This window comes from Biomphalaria glabrata, chromosome 5 (genome assembly GCF_947242115.1).
Source record: "Biomphalaria glabrata chromosome 5, xgBioGlab47.1, whole genome shotgun sequence".
In the NCBI taxonomy this organism is placed as follows: domain Eukaryota; kingdom Metazoa; phylum Mollusca; class Gastropoda; family Planorbidae; genus Biomphalaria; species Biomphalaria glabrata.
Window position 1 is genome coordinate 32249727 of NC_074715.1, and position 27330 is coordinate 32277056.

At 37.8% G+C, this 27330-nt stretch overlaps 1 protein-coding gene across 2 annotated transcripts in view; it reads left to right on the plus strand.

The window, feature by feature from the left end:
- The window catches only part of LOC106066069 (uncharacterized), a 107057-nt gene extending 80384 nt beyond the window's left edge, over positions 1 to 26673 (plus strand). For both annotated transcript variants that reach the window (XM_056029711.1, XM_056029710.1), the window contains exons 5-10: positions 5531 to 5732; positions 9283 to 9384; positions 15142 to 15341; positions 17647 to 17751; positions 23241 to 24557; positions 25103 to 26673. In XM_056029711.1, the coding sequence (XP_055885686.1) occupies positions 5531 to 5732; positions 9283 to 9384; positions 15142 to 15341; positions 17647 to 17751; positions 23241 to 24557; positions 25103 to 25136 (1960 nt within the window). In that variant the 3' untranslated portion in view covers positions 25137 to 26673. The remainder of the gene's footprint in view (positions 1 to 5530; positions 5733 to 9282; positions 9385 to 15141; positions 15342 to 17646; positions 17752 to 23240; positions 24558 to 25102) is intronic.
- The last annotated feature ends 657 nt before the right edge of the window (positions 26674 to 27330 follow it).

A 27330-nucleotide genomic window follows, 5' to 3' on the forward strand; every position in this document is an offset into this window, starting at 1 on the left:
TATTTTAAAAGTGAATGATTCCTTACAAAAAAAGAACTAAAAAAAAATGTCTACCTCGCTTTGGCGTTACCAGGCTAGCATTAACGTCTGTCCAACGTGCCCATGGAATCAAATGTGAGGGTATCACTTGCCCAGAGTAATCATCAGTCTTCAATGGCTGTGAGAATGTGTGTGTTTATGTGTGACAGTATTGTGTGAGTGCTTGTGTGTAAGGTGTACATCATAGTTCCTAATTATCTCATGTCCAAGATCGCCATCTCAAGGGGAGAGAATCTCCCCATCACCAAAATAAACAAGAAAGTGTTATTGATTTCTCACTGGGTTACTTATTAGGAGTTACTCCCCTTGACTTACTTTAGAGCTACATAATATTGAGAGATGTTGATAGTTGTTGAGAGTTACTCCCCTTGACTTACTTTAGAGCCACAAAATATTGAGAGATGTTGATAGTTGTTGAGAGTTACTCCCCTTGACTTACTTTAGAGCTACATAATATTGAGAGATGTTGATAGTTGTTGAGAGTTACTCCCCTTGACTTACTTTAGAGCCACAAAATATTGAGAGATGTTAATCTACATTTCGTTGAGGATGAAGAGAACATTATATGCTAATATTGGAGATTTACCTATTAAATTAGACTCAAAGACACCCAATGACTGAAATAATGTAATTACACTAATGTCCCTTGGTAGATCTCTGGTCCTAATTATGTACCAAAACATTACGGTACAAACTCTCTCTGTTACACAGACAGTTCCATAAAGAACACACTTTGATGTCTATCCGGTGTATAGTATACCGAATTATTGATACGCCAAATATTTCAATAAAACAATAACTTCTATGCCCTTTTCAGAGGAGACAATTTTAGTGGGTTTTTTTTGGCAACAATAATCCCTTAATATGAGGTCCTTGACATTTTCTTTCCCCCCCCCCCTCATTTATTTCTTGTTCTCTCCCAATCGTTTTTCTGTTCCTCTGATATTCCTCTGATGTTCCACCAGAAATAAAGATTATTACGTTGTAGCCAGAGTCCAGTAGGGGAGGAGATCAGGCAATGGTTGCACTTGGTACTATTGTGAGGACACTCTCAAGCGCATACCACACGATCAGGCAGGAGGAAATGTTCTAAAACATTTCTGGGACGTTGCAAGAGGAAAAACATGATCTGAAGGAAATTAAAAGAGACCGGTAACGCACTGGCCAGTAAATACCCTCGTCAAAAGTTGTCCATGCTAGAGGTAGATCTACTTAAACAGTTGTATGTGTCATCTACTAATTATATTTTCTTTTCATTACTATCACTTTCTGGACCTGCTAATGTATCGTTCACTTTTTATCTTAATCTTTCATACACACTTTTGTTTCTCTCTCTCTCTCTCTCTTACTCCATCTCTTTCTCTCTCTTACTCCATCTCTCTTTCTCTCTCTTACTCCATCTCTCTTTCTCTCTCTTACTCCATCTCTTTTCTCTCTCTTACTCCATCTCTTTCTCTCTCTTACTCCATCTCTCTTTCTCTCTCTTACTCCATCTCTCTTTCTCTCTCTTACTCCATCTCTCTTTCTCTTACTCCATCTCTCTTTCTCTCTCTTACTCCATCTCTCTTTCTCTCCCTCTCCTCCAAGCCTTTTTTCCTCCGTCTCACTCTCACCTTTCTCTCTGTCTCGATTTTTTCTCTCTCTTTAATTTTTTACTCGCTCAATCTCGCTCTCTATTCTTACTCTCTCGCTCATGCTATGACTCTCAGAAACTATCAACTTTGAAAGCAATGAATGTATGTGTTCTTGTGTGTAGGTAACTGGGAGATCCTGTGGTTGAATTCACTCCCTTTCCTATCCCCTTGGAATCTAGACGTCATTAAAAGTGACCAAAGTTAAAAGAGTTGTTGTGCTTGGGTATTAGTGAATAGGTCAATTAACAAAAACCCCCAGAGTTTTCTTGTGATCAGTTTAATATAATGGATGTCCCTAAATACGTCGACCTTCTCGTCAACCAAATTTCAGTCTCAGGTACGCCATTGGAAAATCTGTGATTGCATCATAGTTCATTCAATAATGTCTGGGTCAGAGTGTCCTACGTTTAAACAATGACACTCATACAGAAGTGAAAAAGTAAGCGATTGAATTATTGAACACACAGATGAAGTCATTAGCCAAGGGCAGAGAAAACAAAGCTCTAAAGACGTCGTTATTGATCTGACTGAATCTGGTTCCGGTTGTTGATATGGAAACATTATTACAGATGCATGTAGAGATATGGGGTATCAACCGTCTGCATTGGAGAGCGTCACGTCTGCATTGGAGAGCCTCAGATTATCTAGTAAGAAACCAGGGACAAGGGGCTGGAAGATTAGCAGAGGACAAAGTAGTGGAGGACAAAGTAGTGGAGGAAAAAGTAGTGGAGGAAAAAGTAGTGAGGACAAAGTAGTGGAGGACAAAGTAGTGAGGACAAAGTAGTGGAGGACAAAGTAGTGAGGAAAAAGTAGTGGAGGACAAAGTAGTGAGGACAAAGTAGTGAGGACAAAGTAGTGGAGGACAAAGTAGTGAGGAAAAAGTAGTGGAGGACAAAGTAGTGAGGACAAAGTAGTGGAGGACAAAGTAGTGAGGACAAAGTAGTGGAGGACAAAGTAGTGGAGGACAAAGTAGTGAGGACAAAGTAGTGGAGGTCAAAGTAGTGGAGGACAAAGTAGTGGAGGACAAAGTAGTGGAGGACAAAGTAGTGAGGACAAAGTAGTGAGGACAAAGTAATGGAGGACAAAGTAGTGGAGGACAAAGTAGTGAGGAAAAAGTAGTGGAGGACAAAGTAGTGGAGGACAAAGTAGTGGAGGACAAAGTAGTGAGGACAAAGTAGTGGAGGACAAAGTAGTGAGGACAAAGTAGTGAGGACAAAGTAGTGGAGGACAAAGTAGTGAGGACAAAGTAGTGGAGGACAAAGTAGGGAGGACAAAGTAGTGGAGGACAAAGTAGTGAGGACAAAGTAGTGGAGGACAAAGTAGTGGAGGACAAATTAGTGAAGGACAAAATAGAGAGGACAAAGAAGTGAAGGACAAAATAGAGAGGACAAAGAAGTGAAGGACAAAATAGAGAGGACAAAGAAGTGAAGGACAAAATAGAGAGGACAAAGAAGTGAAGGACAAAGTAGAGAGGACAAAATAGAGAGGACAAAGAAGTGAAGGACAAAATAGAGAGGACAAAGAAGTGAAGGACAAAATAGAGAGGACAAAGAAATGAAGGACAAAGTAGAGAGGACAAAGTAGAGAGTAAAATGTAGTGAGGGACACTGCAAGTGGTATAATATGGCATGTTTAAAATAATGCCTTTTTACAATATCTCTATTTAAGTGAGATCTTTATGGAACATGGACGCAGATTCCTAGAAATTTAACAGTTGATGTATATCGCTGAGACAAGAATAACTATCTCGTTGGCCACCCTGGGAAAACTGTTCTAACAGATCTAGATCCAGCATCGCTTTTGAAAGGACTATAGCGTTTGGGGATTGCCGAATATAAGGCATTATTGAATCAAGAGTTTCATTAAATGTTCAGAAAAATGTTTCGCCTCGTCTTTTAAGTCTAAATCTAAAGGCCTGTCATTGGACTAGTATAAAGTGTAGTAGATCTAGACATTCGATTCACCAGGTATTAGGAAAAAACAATCGCTCTATCAGTTGTATAAAGGAAGTATTGTCTTTAAAAACAAAAGTAGTTGTATTTTTTTTGTTGTTGTCTTTATAATTGGCCTTTTGTTTTCATTCGTTTTCAGAAGCTTAGTTGCAAAGTTTAGTTGTTAGGTTTAGTTGTTAAGTTTAGTTGTTCAGTTTAGTTGTTCAGTTTAGTTGTTCAGTTTAGTTGCAAAGTTTAGTTGTTCAGTTTAGTTGTTAAGCTTAGTTGTTCAGTTTAGTTGTTAAGTTTAGTTGTTCAGTTTAGTTGTTCAGTTTAGTTGTTAAGTTTAGTTGTTCAGTTTAGTTGTTCAGTTTAGTTGTTCAGTTTAGTTGTTCAGTTTAGTTGTTAGGTTTAGTTGTTAAGTTTAGTTGTTCAGTTTAGTTGTTAGGTTTATTTGTTAAGTTTAGTTGTTCAGTTTAGTTGTTCAGTTTAGTTGTTCAGTTTAGTTGTTCAGTTTAGTTGTTAAGTTTAGTTGTTAAGTTTAGTTGTTCAGTTTAGTTGTTCAGTTTAGTTGTTCAGTTTAGTTGTTCAGTTTAGTTCAGTTTAGTTGTTAATTTTAGTTGTTAAGTTTAGTTGTTCAGTTTAGTTGTTCAGTTTAGTTGTTAGGTTTAGTTGTTAAGTTTAGTTGTTAAGTTTAGTTGTTCAGTTTAGTTGTTAAGTTTAGTTGTTAGGTTTAGTTGTTCAGTTTAGTTGTTCAGTTTACTTGTTTAGTTTAGTTGTTAAGTTTAGTTGTTCAGTTTAGTTGTTCAGTTTAGTTGTTAGGTTTAGTTGTTAGGTTTAGTTGTTAAGTTTAGTTGTTCAGTTTAGTTGTTAGGTTTAGTTGTTAAGTTTAGTTGTTAAGTTTAGTTGTTAAGTTTAGTTGTTAGGTTTAGTTGTTAAGTTTAGTTGCTAAGTTTAGTTGTTAAGTTTAGTTGTTCAGTTTAGTTGTTCAGTTTAGTTGTTCAGTTTACTTGTTCAGTTTACTTGTTCAGTTTACTTGTTTAGTTTAGTTGTTAAGTTTAGTTGTTTAGTTTAGTGGTTCAGTTTAGTTGCAAAGTTTAGTTGTTAGGTTTAGTTGTTAAGTTTAGTTGCAAAGTTTAGTTGTTAAGTTTAGTTGTTAAGTTTAGTTGTTCAGTTTAGTCGTTAAGTTTAGTTGTTAAGTTTAGTTGTTAAGTTTAGTTGTTAGGTTTAGTTGTTAAGTTTAGTTGTTAAGTTTAGTTGTTAGGTTTAGTTGTAGTCTTCATCTGTTTAATTGTGATGTCTAGATGTAATCAAATGGATTATTCCTCCCCCCACCCCCCATTGTTACTGTGAGAATATCTTTTCTGTAAGCATATACAAATTAAAAGACAACAGAGAAAGAGAGAGAGAGAGAGAGAGAAAGAGAGAAAGACAGAGAGAGACAGAAAGAAAGGAAGGAAGACTGTCAAATGTGCCATTGTAAAACACAAAGCCTGCATTAAGGGTCTCATTGCAATAAAGGTTGAATCAATACACTCCCTAAAGGTGGCTGTCGTAGAGCAGTGGTTCTTACACTGGAGTCACAGACCTTAACATTTAGCAAAACCAAAATTAGAGTTGTAAAAGTAAAACAATGGGAAATATTGGCAGCTGCGGGTTTATTGGACAAGTCTGGGGGTAAAGAAACAAAAAAGAAATGTAAAATAGGTATTTTAAAAAAAATAAATAAGACCTTTTTTCAATGCAAATACTTATTCTACATACTTAATACTTATTTTAAAACAAACAGTTCAAGCAAAAAAAATATAGGACAATAAACCACTTACACGAGTCCATTGTATCTGAAGGAGATAGCATGCCAGTTGAAATTTATATACAGTAAACTATCTTTGTGTTTATCAAGTAATTTCCTTTTGGTTTCCCCAGAACCACAGACCCAGTGCTAGCATCTTATGGATACATCTACTCCTGCCTTAACCTTTTGCTTGTCATGGTGATGGTGGTGTGTAACCTGGTGGTAGTAGTCACTCTGGCCAGGGTTAGGGACTACAGGAGGAAGCACAGCACCTGCTCCACCAACGCGGTGATCAGTGCCGACGCTGGAGTGGACGACCAGTACCGCCAGCAGGTAACCGCTGTGTACTCATACCACTCAACCTAATCCTCGTGAACTGTTGCTTTTAGAAAGAATTGATCGCGAGCTGGAGTAAGTGTCCCTGGTGTTGCCCTCGCTTATCCTTCAATGTTATCAATGTTATGTTATCAAGTTGTTTTTTGTACAAGCTAGTAACACGAATAACGTAAATATCTATATGATAATGTGGGGTGTGTACCAGCTCAGTCAGCTGTCAAATAAAAGGGTAGAGTGTTAGCGGGGTTGTTAGGATTGGTGTCACCGGGTGCGGTCCGGAATCATCGGTCCCTCCTGGTAAGTGCCACTAGCCTACACGAGAAAAAAAAAGCGGAATTGTAATGTCATTACATGACTTTTTATTTAGTCAAGAAACATTGTATTTTAAATGATGTAACTATTTAAAGGGTAATCAAATAATTACTTTTAAAGCTAATTTCTTAAGATGTGAAGTTTCCTTGCGGTAAGTTCACATAAAGAATTGAAATGTTTACATTCTGTATGGATATTAATGAAAATAATGAAATATAGAGGGTAGGTGGCAGCATGGTGTAGTCTAAATATGTAGACAGAAAGACAGAGGGGTAGGTGGTAGTATGGTGGAGTCTAAACATGTAGACAGAAAGACAGAGGGTAGGTGGTAGAATGGTGGAGTCTAAACATGTAGACAGAAAGACAGAGGGTAGGTGGTACCATGGTGGAGTCTAAATATGTAGACAGAAAGACAGAGAGGAGGTGGTACCATGGTGGAGTCTAAACATGTAGACAGAAAGACAGAGGGTAGGTGGTACCATGGTGGAGTCTAAACATGTAGACAGAAAGACATAGGGTAGGTGGTACCATGGTGGAGTCTAAACATGTAGACAGAAAGACAGAGGGTAGGTGGTAGTATGATGGAGTCTAAACATGTAGACAGAGGGTAGGTGGTACCATGGTGGAGTCTAAACATGTAGACAGAGGGTAGGTGGTACCATGGTGGAGTCTAAACATGTAGACAGAAAGACAGAGGGTAGGTGGTACCATGATGGAGTCTAAACATGTAGACAGAAAGACAGAGGGTAGGTGGTACCATGGTGGAGTCTAAACATGTAGACAGAAAGACAGAGAAGAGGTGGTACCATGGTGGAGTCTAAACATGTAGACAGAAAGACAGAGGGTAGGTGGTAGTATGATGGAGTCTAAACATGTAGACAGAGGGTAGGTGGTACCATGGTGGAGTCTAAACATGTAGAAAGAAAGACAGAGGGTAGGTGGTACCATGGTGGAGTCTAAACATGTAGACAGAAAGACAGAGGGTAGGTGGTAGTATGATGGAGTCTAAACATGTAGACAGAAAGACAGAGGGTAGGTGGTACCATGGTGGAGTCTAAACATGTAGACAGAAAGACAGAGGGGTAGGTGGTACCATGGTGGAGTCTAAACATGTAGACAGAAAGACAGAGGGGTAGGTGGCACCATGGTGGAGTCTAAACATGTAGACAGAAAGACAGAGGGGTAGGTGGCAATATGGTGGAGTCTAAACATGTAGACAGAAAGACAGAGAGGAGGTGGTACCATGGTGGAGTCTAAACATGTAGACAGAAAGAAAGAGGGTAGGTGGTACCATGGTGGAGTCTAAACATGTAGACAGAAAGACAGAGGGTAGGTGGTAGTATGATGGAGTCTAAACATGTAGACAGAGGGTAGGTGGTACCATGGTGGAGTCTAAACATGTAGAAAGAAAGACAGAGGGTAGGTGGTACCATGGTGGAGTCTAAACATGTAGACAGAGGGTAGGTGGTACCATGGTGGAGTCTAAACATGTAGACAGAAAGACAGAGGGGTAGGTGGTAGTATGATGGAGTCTAAACCTGTAGACAGAAAGACAGAGGGGTAGGTGGTACCATGGTGGAGTCTAAACATGTAGACAGAAAGACAGAGGGTAGGTGGTACCATGGTGGAGTCTAAACATGTAGACAGAAAGACAGAGGGTAGGTGGTACCATGGTGGAGTCTAAACATGTAGACAGAAAGACAGAGAGTAGGTGGTACCATGGTGGAGTCTAAACATGTAGACAGAGGGTAGGTGGTACCATGGTTGAGTCTAAACATGTAGACAGAAAGACAGAGGGTAGGTGGTAGTATGATGGAGTCTAAACATGTAGACAGAGGGTAGGTGGTACCATGGTTGAGTCTAAACATGTAGACAGAAAGACAGAGGGTAGGTGGTAGTATGATGGAGTCTAAACATGTAGACAGAGGGTAGGTGGTACCATGGTGGAGTCTAAACATGTAGACAGAAAGACAGAGGGTAGGTGGTAGTATGATGGAGTCTAAACATGTAGACAGAAAGACAGAGGGTAGGTGGTATCATGGTGGAGTCTAAACATGTAGACAGAAAGACATAGGGTAGCTGGTACCATGGTGGAGTCTTAACATGTAGACAGAAAGACAGAGGGTAGGTGGTAGTATGATGGAGTCTAAACATGTAGACAGAAAGACAGAGGGTAGGTGGTACCATGGTGGAGTCTAAACATGTAGACAGAAAGACAGAGGGTAGGTGGTACCATGGTGGAGTCTAAACACGTAGACAGAAAGACAGAGGGGTAGGTGGTAGTATGATGGAGTCTAAACCTGTAGACAGAAAGACATAGGGTAGGTGGTACCATGGTGGAGTCTAAACATGTAGACAGAAAGACAGAGGGTAGTCGGTACCATGGTGGAGTCTGCCCTGTCAACTTACTATGCTGAAGTCAAGCACATCCGAGTATTTAGATTGCATGGAATTAAGGAACTGTTTAAATAGTCTAAATAATCTTTTTTACAAAACATGTGAAGTGCCGGATTAAACATTTCCGAGGGCTGGACTTGGCCCGTGGGCGGTAGTTTGCCCATCACTGGTATAGGATTACATTATTACAAACTTCTCAGCTAATAAAAGTATCGATGTAGGTAAAAAAAAAAGAGTACAATGTGGGGGGGGGGGATGCTAATGTACCTCCTGTCAAGTGACTTTCTCCTTCTAGTCCTGTTCTCATCGCCATGGTCTTCATACAATAGTCATAACACTACAGTGTTTGTTTTTTTAAGGGAGTTTCCACAGCACGCAAGTTTCAGCGTTTTTTCCCCTTTTCGTCTTTTTGTACAAAAGTCCTCACGATTCCAGCTGGAATAACCTGCCCAGTGTGCAGCCGAACATTCCGGGCTCACATAGGTCTCACCAGCCACATGAGTAGGCACTAAACCCCAGTGCAAAGCCCTCAGCCTTCTGGATGATAAAAATGTGGTCACCGAATCACGATGGACGAACTATTTACTTACGATTAGTACATGCTATACATACGCAAAAAAAAAAAAAAATCTGGGTAAATTATCTATTCGCCTAGTATTAAGTTTGAACCAAGACCTGCATGTCCTAATGTTTAGACCTGCATGTCCTAATGTTTAGACCTGCATGCCCAAATGTTTAGACCTGCAGACCTAAACACTTTTCAACTCACCGAAAAGAAACAAAGAAGAAAACAACTATTTTAGTTTCTATGTTTTTTGTTTTTTGTTCTCATGACCAGGCAATAGCCAGACGTCGTAAACAGAAGGACATAGAATTACAGATGATTGTCGTAATGTGTGCCATCACAACCATATTTGCGGTATGCTGGGTCCCTCTAATGGTGAGTACTCAGTAGCTATCATTGGAAAGTAGAGGGCAACACGTACAAAGTTTGAACACTGAACTAAAAAAGAAGTTGTGTACTTTGTACTCCCACACCAAGGTTTGGACGTTCTACTCACACATAAACGTTTTGACGTTCTACTCACACACTAACGATTTGACGTTCATACACAAAGTTGTGTTGTTTAATGTCTACATTTATAAACAAGTAAAATACAATTTAAGATTTCGAAAACGGCTTTAACAATTTCCTTTGAAATTCGACACTTTATGTATATCAATGGGAAAAAAATAACTAGCAAATTGGCCACACAGTGAAAACCCTGGTTTGACCGTTTTAATTTTTTCAATATAAGATCATCTAAAAATTAAATTTTACTTACGTTTTTTTTTATTTTGAATACGGCTTAGCGGGAATTCCCGCACTTGACTGTTATTTTTACAAAGCTTATATTCACTCTGTCTTTGTCTATCTGGTGAAAAGTTTGTTCACATTATTTCTCCCACACCCAATCTTGGATCAAGCTGAAGTCTTACACAATTATCTCTTTTACCTGACAAAACAAGAATCAATTTAAAAAAAAACAACCAATTACTTAATTAACTATTAGTAATTAATTATTTTTGTTTGGTATCAAACAAGGGAAAGAAATTGTACTTAACTGATGTCGTGGTATAAGCTCCTTTATACTTTGTAGGTGGCCACAATTGATAATTGATAACAAGCCAAAAAAAAGCTTATATAATTTGTAGTTGTATCAATTAGTTTGGCTCAGACATTTGTAATATATCTAGACTAACAATAATAAATCATTTGTAATAGATCTAGACTAACAATAATAAATATGTAAGATTAGCAATATTTTTACCAATTGTTTTTGTTTAGCGCAATTTCATGCGTTTAGCTTTCTTAATAGGCTATGATCCTATCACTTGTCTGGACCAGTTGCAAAAGGCTGGGGGAAAAAGAACGGTGTGTCTGGGTGATCGCTTTTTAAATGTATTTATAAAAAAAAGTTAACGGCCTTAATTTGAACTCGTGGGCTAAAGCCTTCTCAGGCCTCTCAAGCCAACACGGTAACCACTCTGCTAGTGAAGAGCGTATGAACATGGAAGATTGTATTGTTATTTATTATTTCTATTTCATGTTTGTGTTCCGTAAGCCTTAGAGGACGACCTCTAAAGGGGACTAATTCAGCATATACCAACACTTCAGTCAAGTACACTTTCGTTCACATAATTAACATTCCCCCCCCCCCCCCCCACCGTTTGTAAACTGTCTCTGGCTTGATGCTCATTGGAAAAGAAACGTCTGCAGTCTGCTATCTCTTCCCCCCCCCCTCTCTCTCTCTCATTTTCTCTTTCTTTTCTCTCACCAACAATTGTTGTCCACCTTCTCCTCTGCCTTGTTGCTCTAGTTCTAAGTCCCGTCCATTGAATCTTTATTCCGTCACTGTTGACATTTTCTGATTACATTTTTTTAATCATACATTTTACTCTGACATTTTTTTCTCTTATGAATGCCAAAAGAATTCTATTAAAATATTCTCTTAAATCTTTGGTAAATATTAGCAGATTAGTGGAAGCTCTGGACAAATCAGATGAAACGTTGCTACGAATTAAATGTTACTGTAATATCCAAAGTCATTCATTTCATACTAATTCCAGATTATTTAAAAATATGTTGATAGGTTGACATGTTGATATGTCATTATGTTGATTTAATTTTGTGTGTTGTATCATATGCTTTAAACGCTTCTATACTCTATACAGTATAAAATTTTTTTTAAGATTGTTATTGTCAAGTGAAATCATTTGTAAATCTAGACACTATATTCTTAAACATTTTAAGATAAATCATGATCATAATTTTATCTTTAATTTTGTAATTTCATAATGCAATAAGTCTCAAGTGTATTTCTTGCTGTTCGTTCAAATCTGACACATTCTAAACTATAAAGTAACATCTTACCCACAACCTTTGCCAGACATTGCGAATAAGAAACAGTATGAAATGTCAACTCAAGTCGAGGCCCATCTAAAAATAACTTTGCAGAGTTTCATGAATTGAAAACGGTCACTGGATTTCAAAGGCAGCCTACAAATAAAAATGCAATGATAAAAAGACAGAGCAAATACAATCGGAAAGGCAAACGAAAGAATGTATTCAGAAACTGTTTACGTCATCGGCTATATATATTTTGATTGGCGCTTGGCATTTGTTGCCAATGTCAACAATGGCATGGGCTGGTGAAATATTCCCGTGTCGTGACATTATCTTGCAGTTGGCAAGTGTTTGCTCTCCTAATGATGCTGGTATAGGTAGCGCGTGAGTAGAATATAGTGTTCAGTGAATGCTTCATGACACAGCGTCAAGCCCACTACTAGCGATGCGGCATCCTTTATTAAACTGGACTTGAATTACACACTGACTAGAATGACTGGGGCTGTGAGGTGACGCTAATGAACTCGTAGGAAACGTTTCAATGCTAACCAAGTTACAAAGAAGAGAGAGAGAGAGAGAGACTGAGAGACTCTATCAGTGGTTCCCAAACTTTTTTGTCTCGTAGACCCCTTGCCATGTTTTCCAGTTTTCAGTAGACCCCCTGCATTTTTCAAATGTGTTTTTCTCACTGATTTCTAGGCCATATATATTCATTAATGAAATTAAAATGAAACCAATAAATGAAATATGCATTACATATGCATGAAACGACTAAACAATTAAAAAAACGCCTTTGGTGGGCAGCTCTAAGAATAAAATTTCAATACTGGGCTTCAGGTTTAATATTGTAGCTTCTCTATTAGATAATGTTTGACTGTTGCAAATTTTGTAAATGTATCCTGTCCATTAATCATTAATCATGAATTTAATCCTCACAAGAAACACTAAGATTATGACTTCATTTTTATCAAATTTAGGTTATCCTTTTGTAGCTGCAAGTTAACCTCATTACATTTATGAAACAAATTTGTGAAAAAGACTATGTCCGATTCTAATTGAATTGTTTGTTTTAAACTTGGATCTTTAGCATCCAAAAACTAAGAAAAAATATTGTCATACATAAACTTTTCGACAAGTATCATGTGTGAAGGAGCGATTGATTAAAGTTTCAGTCGATTAGCAGTTCTTTATGGATTTCTTGTTTAAAAAAAAAACAACTAAAACAAGATAATAACATTATATTGTCAGGCAAGAAGTATGTCGTCTGCAAGTAAGAAGCATAATAACTTTTCATTGTCCTAACTCTTTTTACCTTTACACCTTCGAACTGCATTGTTGCTTAGAGGAATTTTTAGCATGATATCAGATTTAGAATTGTGGAAAACAGATTTTAAAACCTCTTCAATGGCTGGCAAAGTCCTTTTTTTAAATATAGTGTGCAGTTTTCTGGAATTAGATATAGGCCTAAGTTAAAATATTTCTAATAACCAACACTGTACTTTCTACATTTCATTTTAGACTCGGCCTTGTACAATATTACTTTCATGTAGACAAAATTAATCTATTAAAATAAGATGTTAAAATTTAAAAATAAATAAAATTCATTCGATTAACAGAATTCAAATTCAAAAGATTAGTTCAGGTACACATGTTATGTGTGTACTTCATTTCATTATTGGTCGTTAATAAATGGGAAGTGAAATTTAAAGTCTCTGCATGCTTAAATGAGAACCACTATCGTAGACCCCCATTTACAGGCCATAGACCCCCAATTTATTTTTTCACTTCCGTAGACCCCTTGAAAGTCCTCGTAGACCCCTGGGGGTCTATATTGACCACTTTGGGAATCACTGGACTATATGATCAGATATATTGTTACCTTAGACAAATAGATGGACTGATTAACGTATGCAACAGAGTGACTGAAGACTTGTATCTCACACCGACGGGTGTACATTTAAAGTGTTTATTCATGTATATTTCATGTCTACTGAGTCGTTACTAAGAGAAGCTAAGGAAATAAAGTCATTGACCTACCGAGTTCACGTTATACAAAGTTCGCTCATCAGTCATAGCTTAGAGATATATGTGCATTCCTGTGTATTATACAAAGTTCGCTCATCAGTCATAGCTTAGAGATATATGTGCATTCTTGTGTATTATACAAAGTTCGCTCATCAGTCATAGCTTAGAGATATATGTGCATTCTTGTATATTATACAAAGTTCGCTCATCAGTCATAGCTTAGAGATATATGTGCATTCCTGTGTATTATACAAAGTTCGCTCATCAGTCATAGCTTAGAGATATATGTGCATTCTTGTGTATTATACAAAGTTCGCTCATCAGTCATAGCTTAGAGATATATGTGCATTCTTGTGTATTATACAAAGTTCGCTCATCAGTCATAGCTTAGAGATAGATGTGCATTCTTGTGTATTATACAAAGTTCGCTCATCAGTCATAGCTTAGAGATATATGTGCATTCCTGTGTATTATACAAAGTTCGCTCATCAGTCATAGCTTAGAGATATATGTGCATTCTTGTGTATTATACAAAGTTCGCTCATCAGTCATAGCTTAGAGATAGATGTGCATTCTTGTGTATTATACAAAGTTCGCTCATCAGTCATAGCTTAGAGATAGATGTGCATTCTTGTGTATTATACAAAGTTCGCTCATCAGTCATAGCTTAGAGATATATGTGCATTCTTGTGTATTATACAAAGTTCGCTCATCAGTCATAGCTTAGAGATATATGTGCATTCTTGTGTATTATACAAAGTTCGCTCATCAGTCATAGCTTAGAGATATATGTGCATTCTTGTGTATGTATAAAAACAGTAAAACAGTTGATTCTTAAATGAGCTAATATATTTAATATTAATACATTCATAAACTTTACAAAGAATAGGATGAAGTCATTTATTGTACGCATACACAGTACGTATAAAGTCAAGTTATTGAATGAATTCCTTGTAAATATTATATTAGACACAGTAAGCATATAGTGAATTAGAAGTCATTTTAAAAAATGTAGATGGATTTGAAAGATAATAATGTTAATAAATATATATATATATAAGACACAGAAAAGATACAAAAATGGCAATAAAGTACACACGAAAACAAATAGAATTATATACAGATATACGTTAAAATGAAAACAAACAAATAGAATTATATACAGATATACGTTAAAATGAAAACAAACAAATACAATTATATCTTATCTTATCTTATCTTATATAATACAGACGTTACTTCAAAAAAGAAGATGATTACGTCCTACGCGTCATGCATTTAGTCATGCATATTAACCAATGACTTAAATTCTGCCAAGTCACTGGTTTTCCTGGCTAGCTCAGGCAACCCATTCCATGCTCTAATAGCACTAGGGAAGAAGGAGTATTTGTACAAATTTGTCCTAGCATATGGGACGAGGAATGTGCCTTTATCTTTGTGTCTTTCAGAGTATTTTATTAAATTTTGTTTTGTTATATACAGATATACGTTAAAATGAAAACAAACAAATAGAATTATATACAGATATACGTTACAATGAAAACAAACAAATAGAATTATATACAGATATACGTTAAAATGAAAACAAACAAATAGAATTATATACAGATATACGTTAAAATGAAAAAAACAAATAGAATTATATACAGATGTAATATGAAAACAGAAACTTTAGTAAATTCGGTAAATAACAGACTAGAAATTAATATTGTCATTTATATGCGATTGTTTTCAAACCATTTGACCTCTATGTACTAACCTGACCCTCATATTTCTTCTCTCCAGGTCCACATCTCAATGACCCTGGCCATGGCGTCCAGTGGCACCGCTAACCACGTGCTGGGTCTGGTAGCTATCCGACTGGCCAGCATCAATCAGACATTAAACCCGTGGCTGTATGTCATTTTACGGCGGACACTCATCGTTAAAGTCAAGAAATTTTTCTGTCGGTGGAAGAGGTACTTAAGGAAGAGACCAAATATTAGGTAGGATTTGATCGAGTCATCAATAGAAGCTACTTCGAGTCAACAATGACATGCTTTTTATTCCATGCATGCCAAATAAAAGCATGCAACTTTTAAAACTGGTTTGGGAAACAATTATCGTATCCCTATGTTCCATGTCACATTTGACATATGACAAGACAGATATGACATTTGAAATACTGCATGACATATAAGACATTTGACAGATATAGTTAACGAATTAGCAGATACCTGGTGGGGAGAGATATAGAAATGTGATGGGGGGTGGTGGAATCATTTAGACATTCGAGGCAAATAAAGTAAGCCCTTTGGGCAAATAATGTATTTTTTGTTTTATGGAACCTTCGTAATTAAGTCATGCAAACCAATTCATAAAAAATCTGGCCTTTACATACTAGCTGATAGAAGAAAATAAAAATATCCTTTTACTATGAGTGCTAGTTGTAACATACACTCGAGTCTATCAATTCTTGACTTTCTCTGCTTCAACATCTAGAAACAAGGATACACTCGAGTCTATCAATTCTTGACTTTCTCTGCTTCAACATCTAGAAACAAGGATACACTCGAGTCTATCAATTCTTGACTTTCTCTGCTTCAACATCTAGAAACAAGGATACACTCGAGTCTATCAATTCTTGACTTTCTCTGCTTCAACATCTAGAAACAAGGATTCACTCGAGTCTATCAATTCTTGACTTTCTCTGCTTCAACATCTAGAAACTAGGATACACTTCATAAACAAAGGAACGTAACTCTTTCAGACCCAAATAAAAACTTATAAAAACTCTACGTCCATTCTCACCATGCATTGCACTGCATCCTCCCCTTCACAATAGGACTAGTACCTTACACCTATTAAATAACACACAGTGCATATGTTTATTGTGTACAGGACGAAAAAAATTGCAGGTGGTACATACATAACTAAATGTCGGGAATATGTGAGGATTAAATCTGATTAATCCCATAATCAGTACGATTATACTCACTGACGAGCGGGTTTATGTCTGCCATGTTTGGAATACGGATTTACTGTCCTGAAATGTCCTTAAAAATAAGCATAACATAAAATATAAGGAACTGTGACGGATTAAAAACAACAACCCGAATAACCAGAATAATTATTGGCATTGCAGTTTATCTCTCACAAATATATCCTCAAAGGACATTGTTAAAGGGAGACTACTGTGGCTTTTATTTCCCTTGAGCGAATTTCGATTTTTTATGTGATATGGAAGGATTTTTAACTCGCGATTAAAATAATAATAAAAAATAAAATAATTAATCGTCATTCAAGTACAAAATATTTTGAAAACAAACAGACTATGAAGTGAATGCAGAGGTCAAACAGTGACCTGCTTATGAGATATATTAATCAACTGAAACTGTTATGTATTTAATTACATTCAGCAGGTATACATTTTACAGTACTATTCAGGATACAAACAATGCACAACTATTTACTATTGACTATTTATCTCCCCTATAAATTGGAAACAATATCTCCTTTATAAATTGGGAACAATATCTCCCCTATAAATTGGAAACAATATCTCCCCTATAAATTGGGCACAATATCTCCCCTATAAATTGGAAACAATATCTCCCCTATAAATTGGGCACAATATCTCCCCTATAAATTGGAAACAATATCTCCCCTATAAATTGGGCACAATATCTCCCCTATAAATTGGAAACAATATCTCCCCTATAAATTGGGCACAATATCTCCCCTATAAATTGGAAACAATATCTCCCCTATAAATTGGGCACAATATCTCCCCTATAAATTGGAAACAATATCTCCCCTATAAATTGGGCACAATATCTCCCCTATAAATTGGAAACAATATCTCCCCTATAAATTGGAAACAATATCTCCCCTATAAATTGGGCACAATATCTCCCCTATAAATTGGAAACAATATCTCCCCTATAAATTGGAAACAATATCTCCCCTATAAATTGGACACAATATCTCCCCTATAAATTGGACACAATATCTCCCCTATAAATTGCCCTATAAATTGGACACAATATCTCCCCTATAAATTGGACACAATATCTCCCCTATAAATTGGAAACAATATCTCCCCTATAAATTGGAAACAATATCTCCCCTATAAATTGGAAACAATATCTCCCCTATAAATTGGACACAATATCGACTCTCGGTGTCCACCAACATAACAATAATAGGCATGAAGCCCCCCCCCCCCTTTTCCCTTTCCAAAAAAAAAATTACAATTTCTGCTTGCCCAAGTTCACGTTCTAATGTCTGTTTTCTCTTAAACTTCTACAGCCAGTTGCCTGTAGGCAGAAGACAGCAGTATGTCCATGTCAGGCATCAATTGTGTCACAGAAATAATTTTGTTGGGGGAAATATTGAGGAGTCTATGTCTGATAGGTAGGTCCAATGTGAAGATATAGCATGATAAGTAGTACTAATGCAGAATAAATATGCCGTGTTGGTATGCGTGGCATTTATGGAACTAGAACCTACATGTAAACCTTGAGTCACTATGTTTCACTTTCATTAGTTTGTAACTTCAATGAAATAAAGAAGGGTTTTCTGCTTTTCTACTACAGAGAACATACTGCAGATCTAGAGAACCTCTCTTGTGAACATGCGTAGAAACTATGTTGTAATAACGTGACATGTCGCCAGTTCGTTGGGTCTAGTCCAGTGTTTCTCAAACTTTTTTGTCTGGCGGCACAGTAAAAAAACTACAAACATTTCGCGGCACACCACGAAGAGCAACAGTTGTTTTATAATACAAAGGAAAAAAAAAAGATTTAACCTGTTTTTAAGTATTACATTTAATGTGAAGGATGTGCCTGTTTTTGAGAGCAAATGCGATCTAATCGAGCCTTCAGAGTCTACAAACAAATCGCATTTCATCGTCTATTGTAAGAGGTCTCTCTCTTTTCTTAGACTTGATTTCAGTCAGTGCTGAAAATCTCAACTCACAAAACCATGAAGATGCAAATGGAAGAATGCTTTTAAACTGATTGCAGGATATAACTTGATTGAAATCCAAAACACATCCAGGCTTTTCTCGGAAAAACTTGACTTAAGAACTGCACCGTTTTTTGAATCAATGAGCTGCTTTGCTTCTTCAGTTGTCAGATTTGTAGCTTCATTGTTTCCAAATGGATAGCTGACCCATCCATACTCTTTACCTCCAACTGTTGGAAAGTAATGCTGCAATGCTGACTGCAAGTGTGTCAAAGTGTCCAGAATTTCGGAGGTGATTTCTTTATTTGAAACACATTCATTGTAAGTAGGAAAGCAGTCCTTTCGCGCTCTGAGGTCTACTTTGCCACAAAGACAATTTTTCACCAAATGACTTCAGTTTTGAGGAACAGTGATGATGGTTTCCGATGGTCCTTGAAGACTTAAATTCAATGAAATTTGTTAAATAAATCACAGAGAAATGTCACTTTAACCCACCAGATCTCGTCATGAATAGAAAATCCAAAGTCTTTTTTTTTTAGCCTCCAAGAATGAAATCAGCTCAGCCTTGAGTTGGACGACACGCTTTAACACTTTTCCCCTGGAGAGTCAACGAACGTTAGTGTGATACAGGAGATATTTGTAGTCTGAATCCATTGCTTCACAAAGCTCTGAGAAAAGTCGGGATGCAAGCGGTCGAGATTTGATGAAGTTTACAACTTCAATCACTTGATCCAGAGCAGACATCAAATCTTTCGGCAAAGATTTGAATGCAAGAGCTTATCTGTGGATCATGCAGTAAACAACTAATACTTTGGATTTTCATGACGCACAAGAGTGACGAATCCCTTTCTATTTCCCTGCATGGAAAGACAGCCATCGGTGCAAACGCTGACACAGTTTTTCCACAGTAGTTTGAATAGCAAAATGTTTTCGTTCACCACTTTGAAAATATCTTCGTCTTTGGTCGTAGTTGGTAAATCTTTTCAAAATAAGAATTCGTTGACACATTTTACATCCTTTATGAACCTAATAAAAGCTAGCAGCTGGGCTTTGCCGCTAACGTCAGTGGATTCAACTTGAAAAGACCACAGCAGAGACACTTCATCGTCAGTCACGTCGAAGTGTTCGCAAATTTGATCTTGTAAATCTGACGATAAGTTTTCAATTCTGCGCGAGATAGTATCATTTGACAAAGGAACTTTTTTAACTTTTCGGCGGCATCGGGTCCAAGGATAGTTTCAACAACTATTGCTAAAGCTGGTGCAATGACTGATTTAGCCTCTGTGTGTGCTTTCTTGCGTTTTGCTAATAACTGAGCAACCTTATAACTTGCAATCAATCCCTTTTCTGGCAGCTTTAGGTAGTTCGTAAGTTTCTTAGCTTGTTTATTTTGTTGAGCCATGACGTTTTCAAAGTATTCCTTCGGTTGCGCTTTTACAGCTGGTTGTTTCCAAAGTGTCTCTTCAATTTGCTTGGAACAAGCGCCTCATTCGACAGAGTTGCATTGCAGATCAGACAGAATGGAAATGGAGCATCTTCAGGTCCAGAAGATATGAAACCATATCCGAAGTAATCTTCTTTGTACCTTCGTTTGGTTCCTTGCTTTTCATTGAACGCTTTCGCAGTTTCATTCTTGCTAACGTATTTCTCCATGGATAATAAATAACGCTTATTGATAATTTGTTATTAATAGCATACATCTAAACAATTTACATGAAACACATCGCTTATTATTATCGTTACAAGAACTGCAGTGCGTCTGCTAAGGCGGCCTACATTTGAGTGTTATGTATGTATGTATATGTATAGTGGACAATTCCATAACCTGAATAGCTAACACCCCTTTCCGTCAATATGGAGTGATCCACTTCTATTACTGATCGTTACAAGTGGGGATGTCATCGCAACGTAAAATAAAAATTTAATAGTAGGCAGACCTGTGTAACGCTGCACGCGTGGCGTTCGGAAAACTCCCGCGGCACACCTGCAAATCTTCGGCGGCACACTAATGTGCCGCGGCACACAGTTTGAGAAACACTGGTCTAGTCTGTTCTCAACTGTAGCCAGACCAATCGTCCTAGTGGTTCTCAACACTAACGTGGCAATCTATGGGCAGTGGAGACCAATAGCTCATTGCCACGTCACAGGTCTGTACAACGTTGCAATCTATGGGCAGTGGAGACCAATAGCTCATTGCCACGTCACAGGTCTGTACAACGTTGCAATCTATGGGCAGTGGAAACCAATGCTCATTGCCACGTCACAGGTCTGTACAACGTTGCAATCTATGGGCAGTGGAGACCAATAGCTCATTGCCACGTCACAGGTCTGTACAACGTTGCAATCTATGGGCAGTGGAGACCAATAGCTCATTGCCACGTCACAGGTCTGTACAACGTTGCAATCTATGGGCAGTGGAGACCAATAGCTCATTGCCACGTCACAGGTCTGTACAACGTGGCAACGAGCTATCGGTCTCCACTACCAACAGGTTGTGACGTCACAGGTCTGTACAACGTGGCAACGAGCTATCGGTCTCCACTACCAACAGGTTGTGACGTCACAGGTCTGTACAACGTGGCAACGAGCTATCGGTCTCCACTACCAACAGGTTGTGACGTCACAGGTCTGTACAACGTGGCAACGAGCTATCGGTCTCCACTACCAACAGGTTGTGACGTCACAGGTCTGTACAACGTGGCAACGAGCTATCGGTCTCCACTACCAACAGGTTGTGACGTCACAGGTCTGTACAACGTGGCAACGAGCTATCGGTCTCCACTACCAACAGGTTGTGACGTCACAGGTCTGTACAACGTGGCAACGAGCTATCGGTCTCCACTGCCAACAGGTTGTGATGTCGCAGGTGATTGTTGAGACCTTCTCTAACGATTGGTCTGGATTGTAGCCTGTGGCTATGACGTGTAAGTTACAGACTTTACATCTAAAGTGAAGATAAGTACGCCCTACGCATTTCATGTGTCAATCTAGTCATGCATGTTAATCAGTGATTTAAACTCTGCTAAGTCGTTGGTTTTCCTGGCTGATTCAGGCAACACATTCCATGTCCCATTTACAAGGCTGAGTCAATGTCTGCAACCATTCTTCTGTTATAATAGAAATCTACTTGTATTAAGTGTCTTGCTACAACCACTGTCAAGCACTGATACATTTGGTCTTGCACTTTTAAAGTTCTATTCTCTCCTGACTGTCAGTCGAAAGTTTTCATATTCGGTTGACATTTAGGAGCATAGTGCAGTGGTCTTGTATTACAACCATAGTTCACTCCCTTAGCTCTTGCTCAACCGAGATGCTGATAAGTAGTAAATAGCCAAGTGTTTAGGTGTAACTAAATACCTGAGACATGCCGTAAATATTTGTGGCTTGCATGTTGAGTTCATTAGAGATTACTTTCAAACTCACGACACACACATCTTGAAAACCTTCGCTTGCTGGAAATGTGGCCTGCGTTAATTTTAGTGCCGGATTTACCTGCGGTTTAGAAGGTTGTATACTGAGGCCTCATAAACCAGGGGGTGCGCTACAGTCACCTGTTTATATGACTTCCTAACCTCATTGAGGAGCTACACTGACCTTAACCTCCGTTTACGCCTTTTTAGCGGTCCACGAAAGGGAATAGTCGCTATTAGTTCTGTGTGGTCTGTCTGTCCGTTCGTCCGTTTATTTCTAAGTGAAACGATTAATTTTAAAAATTAAATATGAATTAAATATGCAAGCAGTTTTTTCATTCCCTTTTTTTTTAATTACAAGTATTCTTTATTAATAGTAAGAAACAATGGAGATCATATAAATGAGGGAGGTGATTTTTCTGTATATTTTTAGAATACAAATATTAATTGTATCCTTTTTACAAAAAAAATAATTTATAAAAATATTAGTATTAAGTGTTTTCGTTATACCGGCTACTTACATTATAAAGTGTTTACTTTTGTTTTGTATGTATGTATGTCGATATAATTTTAAACAAATTTAATAAGCGGTATGTCTACTATGTACTCCGAATGTATACTCCCTTGCGTAAAATTAAATATAATACTTTTTTCTATTGAGACCTCGGATTAAAGATTGGCCTTTTACAAAACCATCAATTAGATAATCAGTCCATAACATCAGTTAGGTCATGTTCACATTGAACTATATCTTCCACAAAAGTAGATCATTAAGCACATATGAATTATAACATTTTAATAATAATAACATTAATGAATCTTCGTATCCTGTACTATCAAGTCGTCAGACGAACTAAAAAAATACAACAGTATCAGTAGCCCTTTCGTCACGAGCACGTCTCTTTTTGTTTTTTTGGATGGAGAAATAGTTGGTAGTTCATAGCTTTTGATAGGTCAAGTATTAAAACCTAACCTTTTTACCTGCCCAATTGGACCACTTTGGGTACCGATTCTGAGTTTGTATTTTCACACAAACTATCTTTGTGACTTTTCTATCTAAAGAAAAATTATTTGAAATAAACAAAACGTAATACAGCCTTTGTATAGAACTGAGATAAGTCGATAAGTCACAATGAGGTCTCGAGAGAGGGTGTCGTTAAATATCAATATTTCAAGCTAAAGACGGCTATGCTTGCAAAATTTTACTACAGTTTAAAGCAAATACCATTACAGCAAACTTATAACAGATAACTTGTTCAGTCTAGATATATGTACGAGCCTGTGGATTTTGGTCTTACCCAAATAAATTTGATAAAAGAACAATAAAAACTTGTTCTGAAGTGCTTTCTGAATGCCTGCAATTGGGCTTAAAAAAGTATGTCTATTGTAAACACATACATATAATCATTTTTAAACAAGATTCTTTAGGCAGTTCATGTTAGCCCTCATACTACAAGCCCATGTATATTGTAATGGGCTTCACAGATGTACTTTAATAGCTTGTTCATTTTGTTTTTCACATTTCAGTCTGCGAAAGTCCATCCAGCAAGCTATCCCAGCAGCAATGTCTCTTCCGGACGTGATGATGGTCAACACGGGCCGCCGAGAGCTCAGCATGATGCTCCCTGATGTGGCCAAGGCCCAGTCTTATGGGGGCCGAGTGTCTCACAGCTACAGTGCCGGCAACGTCAGTAGTTGCGTGGTGTGCCAGGCCCAGGCGGTTGTCTTCTGCAGAGACTGCTACCTAGAAAAACTAGGCCTGAAGGAGCAGACTCCCGATAGGGAGAGCAGTGATTGTCATGGGAAACATTGCCCAGATCAAGAGAACAACAAATCAGAGGATAGGAATTCCAAAAACTCAAAATGTATTGATTATCTCCGTTGTCTGCAAGGAGACGGAGCTCTATGCTCTAATTGCCAACCCGCGCTTTGTGAAAATCACGAACACCTGGAGAATGATAGATGTGCTCATGATGTAGACTTGATGCCTTCCAAAGATTCTAAGGAAAAAAACTGTGAAAGATTTGAGCTCAACTCTTCTTTCAACAGAAAAAGAATTCAAGACGCCTGCAATGAGTCCTCGTCTCTCTTGGGGAGATCTGGGGTGTTCCGACTCTCACAGCACCGGCACCCTCCTAGGGAGCCACTGAAGTCAACAGCCAGTGTTAAATCCACTAAAAGCCCTAACCATAACGACAGGTCAGGGCGACACCCAAGCGCCGCCTCCGGCGAATGGGTCCTGGGCACGGACGAAATTAAGAAGCGTGATCGCGTGCTGTCCAACCCTCACGACCACGCGGACGTCCATCCAGAAGAGATGGACGAGTATGATGACGTGTTTGACGAGACATACGATATGCTGGACAAACGGAAGTACTCTACTACGGACGACAACTGCTTTTCCAGCATGCCCACAGAGTCAGTCTGTGTCTCAGAATCCGTCAACACGTGTAAATACACGAGGACTAAACAAAACGTACCGACATCTTCCAGCACACGTACTCACGACGTTCCAGTCAGACCCTCGTCAGAGCTCAGACACAATGACCCACAGACTAACGCGCAGAGCGCTCACACTAACAATGTACCCACTACATCTGGAGATAGAAAAAACAGAAAGCAAACTGAACCCCGGGGCGCTAACTCGGCGGCCTCTCAAAGAAATGAAGCATTTGACGGCTCCTCGTCCCGAAGTAGTTCCAGCGCCCTAGACGACGAAGGTTCTTCTGGAATCTTTAGTGCCGAGTCACCAGTAAGAAACAGTAAAGAGATACCTAAACCCAAATGGTTGAAGAAAAAGGAATCCCAGTCCGAGTTACTACCTGACGAACTGGCAGCAGTCAAGTAAGTGTCTTATCAATACTTTTTTTGAGGCTTTCGTTAATTTAGAGTTGTCATTTATCTATCATACGTTACACAGTTAACAGCATTCTAAAAAGTAGGCCTACTCTTTGAGAAACATAGCTCTCAACGTTACCTTACATACAACATTAACACTGCTACATGTGAAAGTCTCCTGAAAGGTCATCTATGTCTTTTTATTGCTAGTAGGCGGTTCAACTTTTTGATTGTTCTAGAAAAGAATTTCTGAACAATTTCTATTCATTTAGATAAGCAAAAGGGCCATGAATCAGACTTTGGTCCATTGCTGATTTATACAATAAATTTATCAGTTATTTAACTGGAGACATATGGCTAATAATTCTCACGCTAGCCGCCCTTATAAGGGATGAGATGTATATTTTATATATTAATTCTTAGTTCTTAGTACATAGTTGAATGACAACTTCTCAATATAATTCTTATTGACCATGTCGCATAAGAAATACTATTGCTTATATGCTCATTCATTATGTAGGCTTATTTTTTAATTATTTGTTTACTTGCAGACAACCAGCCCGGCGAGTCAAGTCCTACAACTGATAAATTACCAAAGATTATAATACACTACAGTGTGACCTCCCCTTACAAGTCAGATTGTTTTCTTGTTATTGCTTGCATTATTCCGCTTCTTGACGTAAAGAGATTTTTGCAATATAAAGCCTTTCTTTTTATTCATGTATTTTTTTTAAAGCAAAACTTAATGTTGCCATTTATTTCTGTAATTACTTATGCAATAATTAGGTGCTTTTATATTGAAATTGTACATCTGATCGACAGTGTTATGAATTTGTATGCTCAGCATTGATTCGATGGTGTATCTGTATTATTCTGTACATATATGATCTGAAGGTTGTGATAAAAAGATGACATAACTTTTAATATGAATGTTAATGCACATTTTTTTTCTTCTATGTTAAAAAGATTAGTTTTTAATAATACATTTATTTTTTTTAATGTCAGGGAGGTTGTTTTAAAAAAAAATGTTTGAAAATGTGCTATTGTATGTTTATATTGCTTAATATATGTTATTCAGTATTGAAATGTAATATTTTTAGACTTTTTAATAAATTGTGAAAAAACATATGGGTTATGTCTAACATATACTTGTAGACCTATTCCGGTATGGAACATGCGGACATATATAGATATATACATATGGAGATATAAATATATATTTTATGCCTAACAAAGAGACCTCATGTATGTATTATATTTGGTTCTTAATGAAAACAACTGTAACATGAGTCTGCTGAGCATACCAGTGGCCAATTGTAACATGAGTCTGCTGAGCATATCAGTGGCCAATTGTAACATGAGTCTGCTGAGCATATCAGTGGCCAATTGTAACATGAGTCTGCTGAGCATATCAGGGGCGAATTAAAAATACAGCCATCATTAATAAGCAAAATATTAAAATATGTGATTTGATACCTGGAAGTGGAACAGCTAACCTTGTACAAGATACAGGCAGACAGAGTGAGTTGATAAAAGTAGATTTTTTAACTAACGCAAAGATTTTAAACAATCAAGACATCCACTGACTTTAAAAATCAAACCCTTAACATATAGAATCGTAATGGTAGATGTGACAACTGGACAATTGTTTCGTTTTATGATAAAGACTCAACGTCAAAAGCCAAGAAAAAAATAAATCATGTTGGTGACTATTTGTGATCTTTTTTGTTTTTGGTTAAATTATGTGATTCAATGAACTAGACAGTAATATCTACTTCAATGTTTAATTCTGGATAAGTTGAAATGTATGGCTATTTGAAATTACACTTTTTATGTCACAACTAATGTCATAAGTATGATTGGTATTCTGACCGTATTCTCTTGTTTTAATGCATAATAATGTATATCATATAATACACCAGATCTTTGACATGCCATTCTATTGTTTTCTTCTAATCATAATGTTAAAGTCTTACACCCACGTACAGGCCAACACACATCTCTCTCTCTCTCTTCTATGATTGCCTTGAAATAATATGTAAACATTTTGTTATTCATGCATACATTGTTGTTATTATTTTTGCTTTATGATTAATAGAAACTTCACTGTCTACCAACATAACCTCTGAGTATGTTTGACTTTTTTAATGACTCTAACAGGAGGTTGTCTTGTCCAAGGGAGAAAACTGTGGAAATTCATAACTCTAAGTGAAGTAACCTACAGCTACACTACCATCTCTTTTCCGAAAAGCGCTTCCTAGTCTTATGATATGCACTCCCGTGTCCCTGGTTCGATCCCTGCACTCCCGTGTCCCTGCTTCGAACCCTGCACTCCCGTGTCCCTGGTTCGAACCCTGCACTCCCGTGTCCCTGCTTCGAACCCTGTTCTCCCGTGTCCCTGGTTCGAACCCTGCACTCCCGTGTCCCTGCTTCGAACCTTGCACTCCCGTGTCCCTGCTTCGAACCCTGCACTCCCGTGTCCCTGCTTCGAACCCTGCACTCCCGTGTCCCTGCTTCGAACCCTGCACTCCCGTGTCCCTGCTTCGAACCCTGCACTCCCGTGTCCCTGCTTCGAACCCTGCACTCCCGTGTCCCTGCTTCGAACCCTGCACTCCGATGCCAACACCCTTTTCACCCATTGTTCTGATGGAGGTTCGGGATAGGATGTAGATCTAATTACCTCCAATTATAAAGATCCGAAACATGTCAAACAATTAAATTCGTGTTATTTCCCTTGAAGTCGACAAAACAACAACCTACACTTCATCGTCCTAACTAG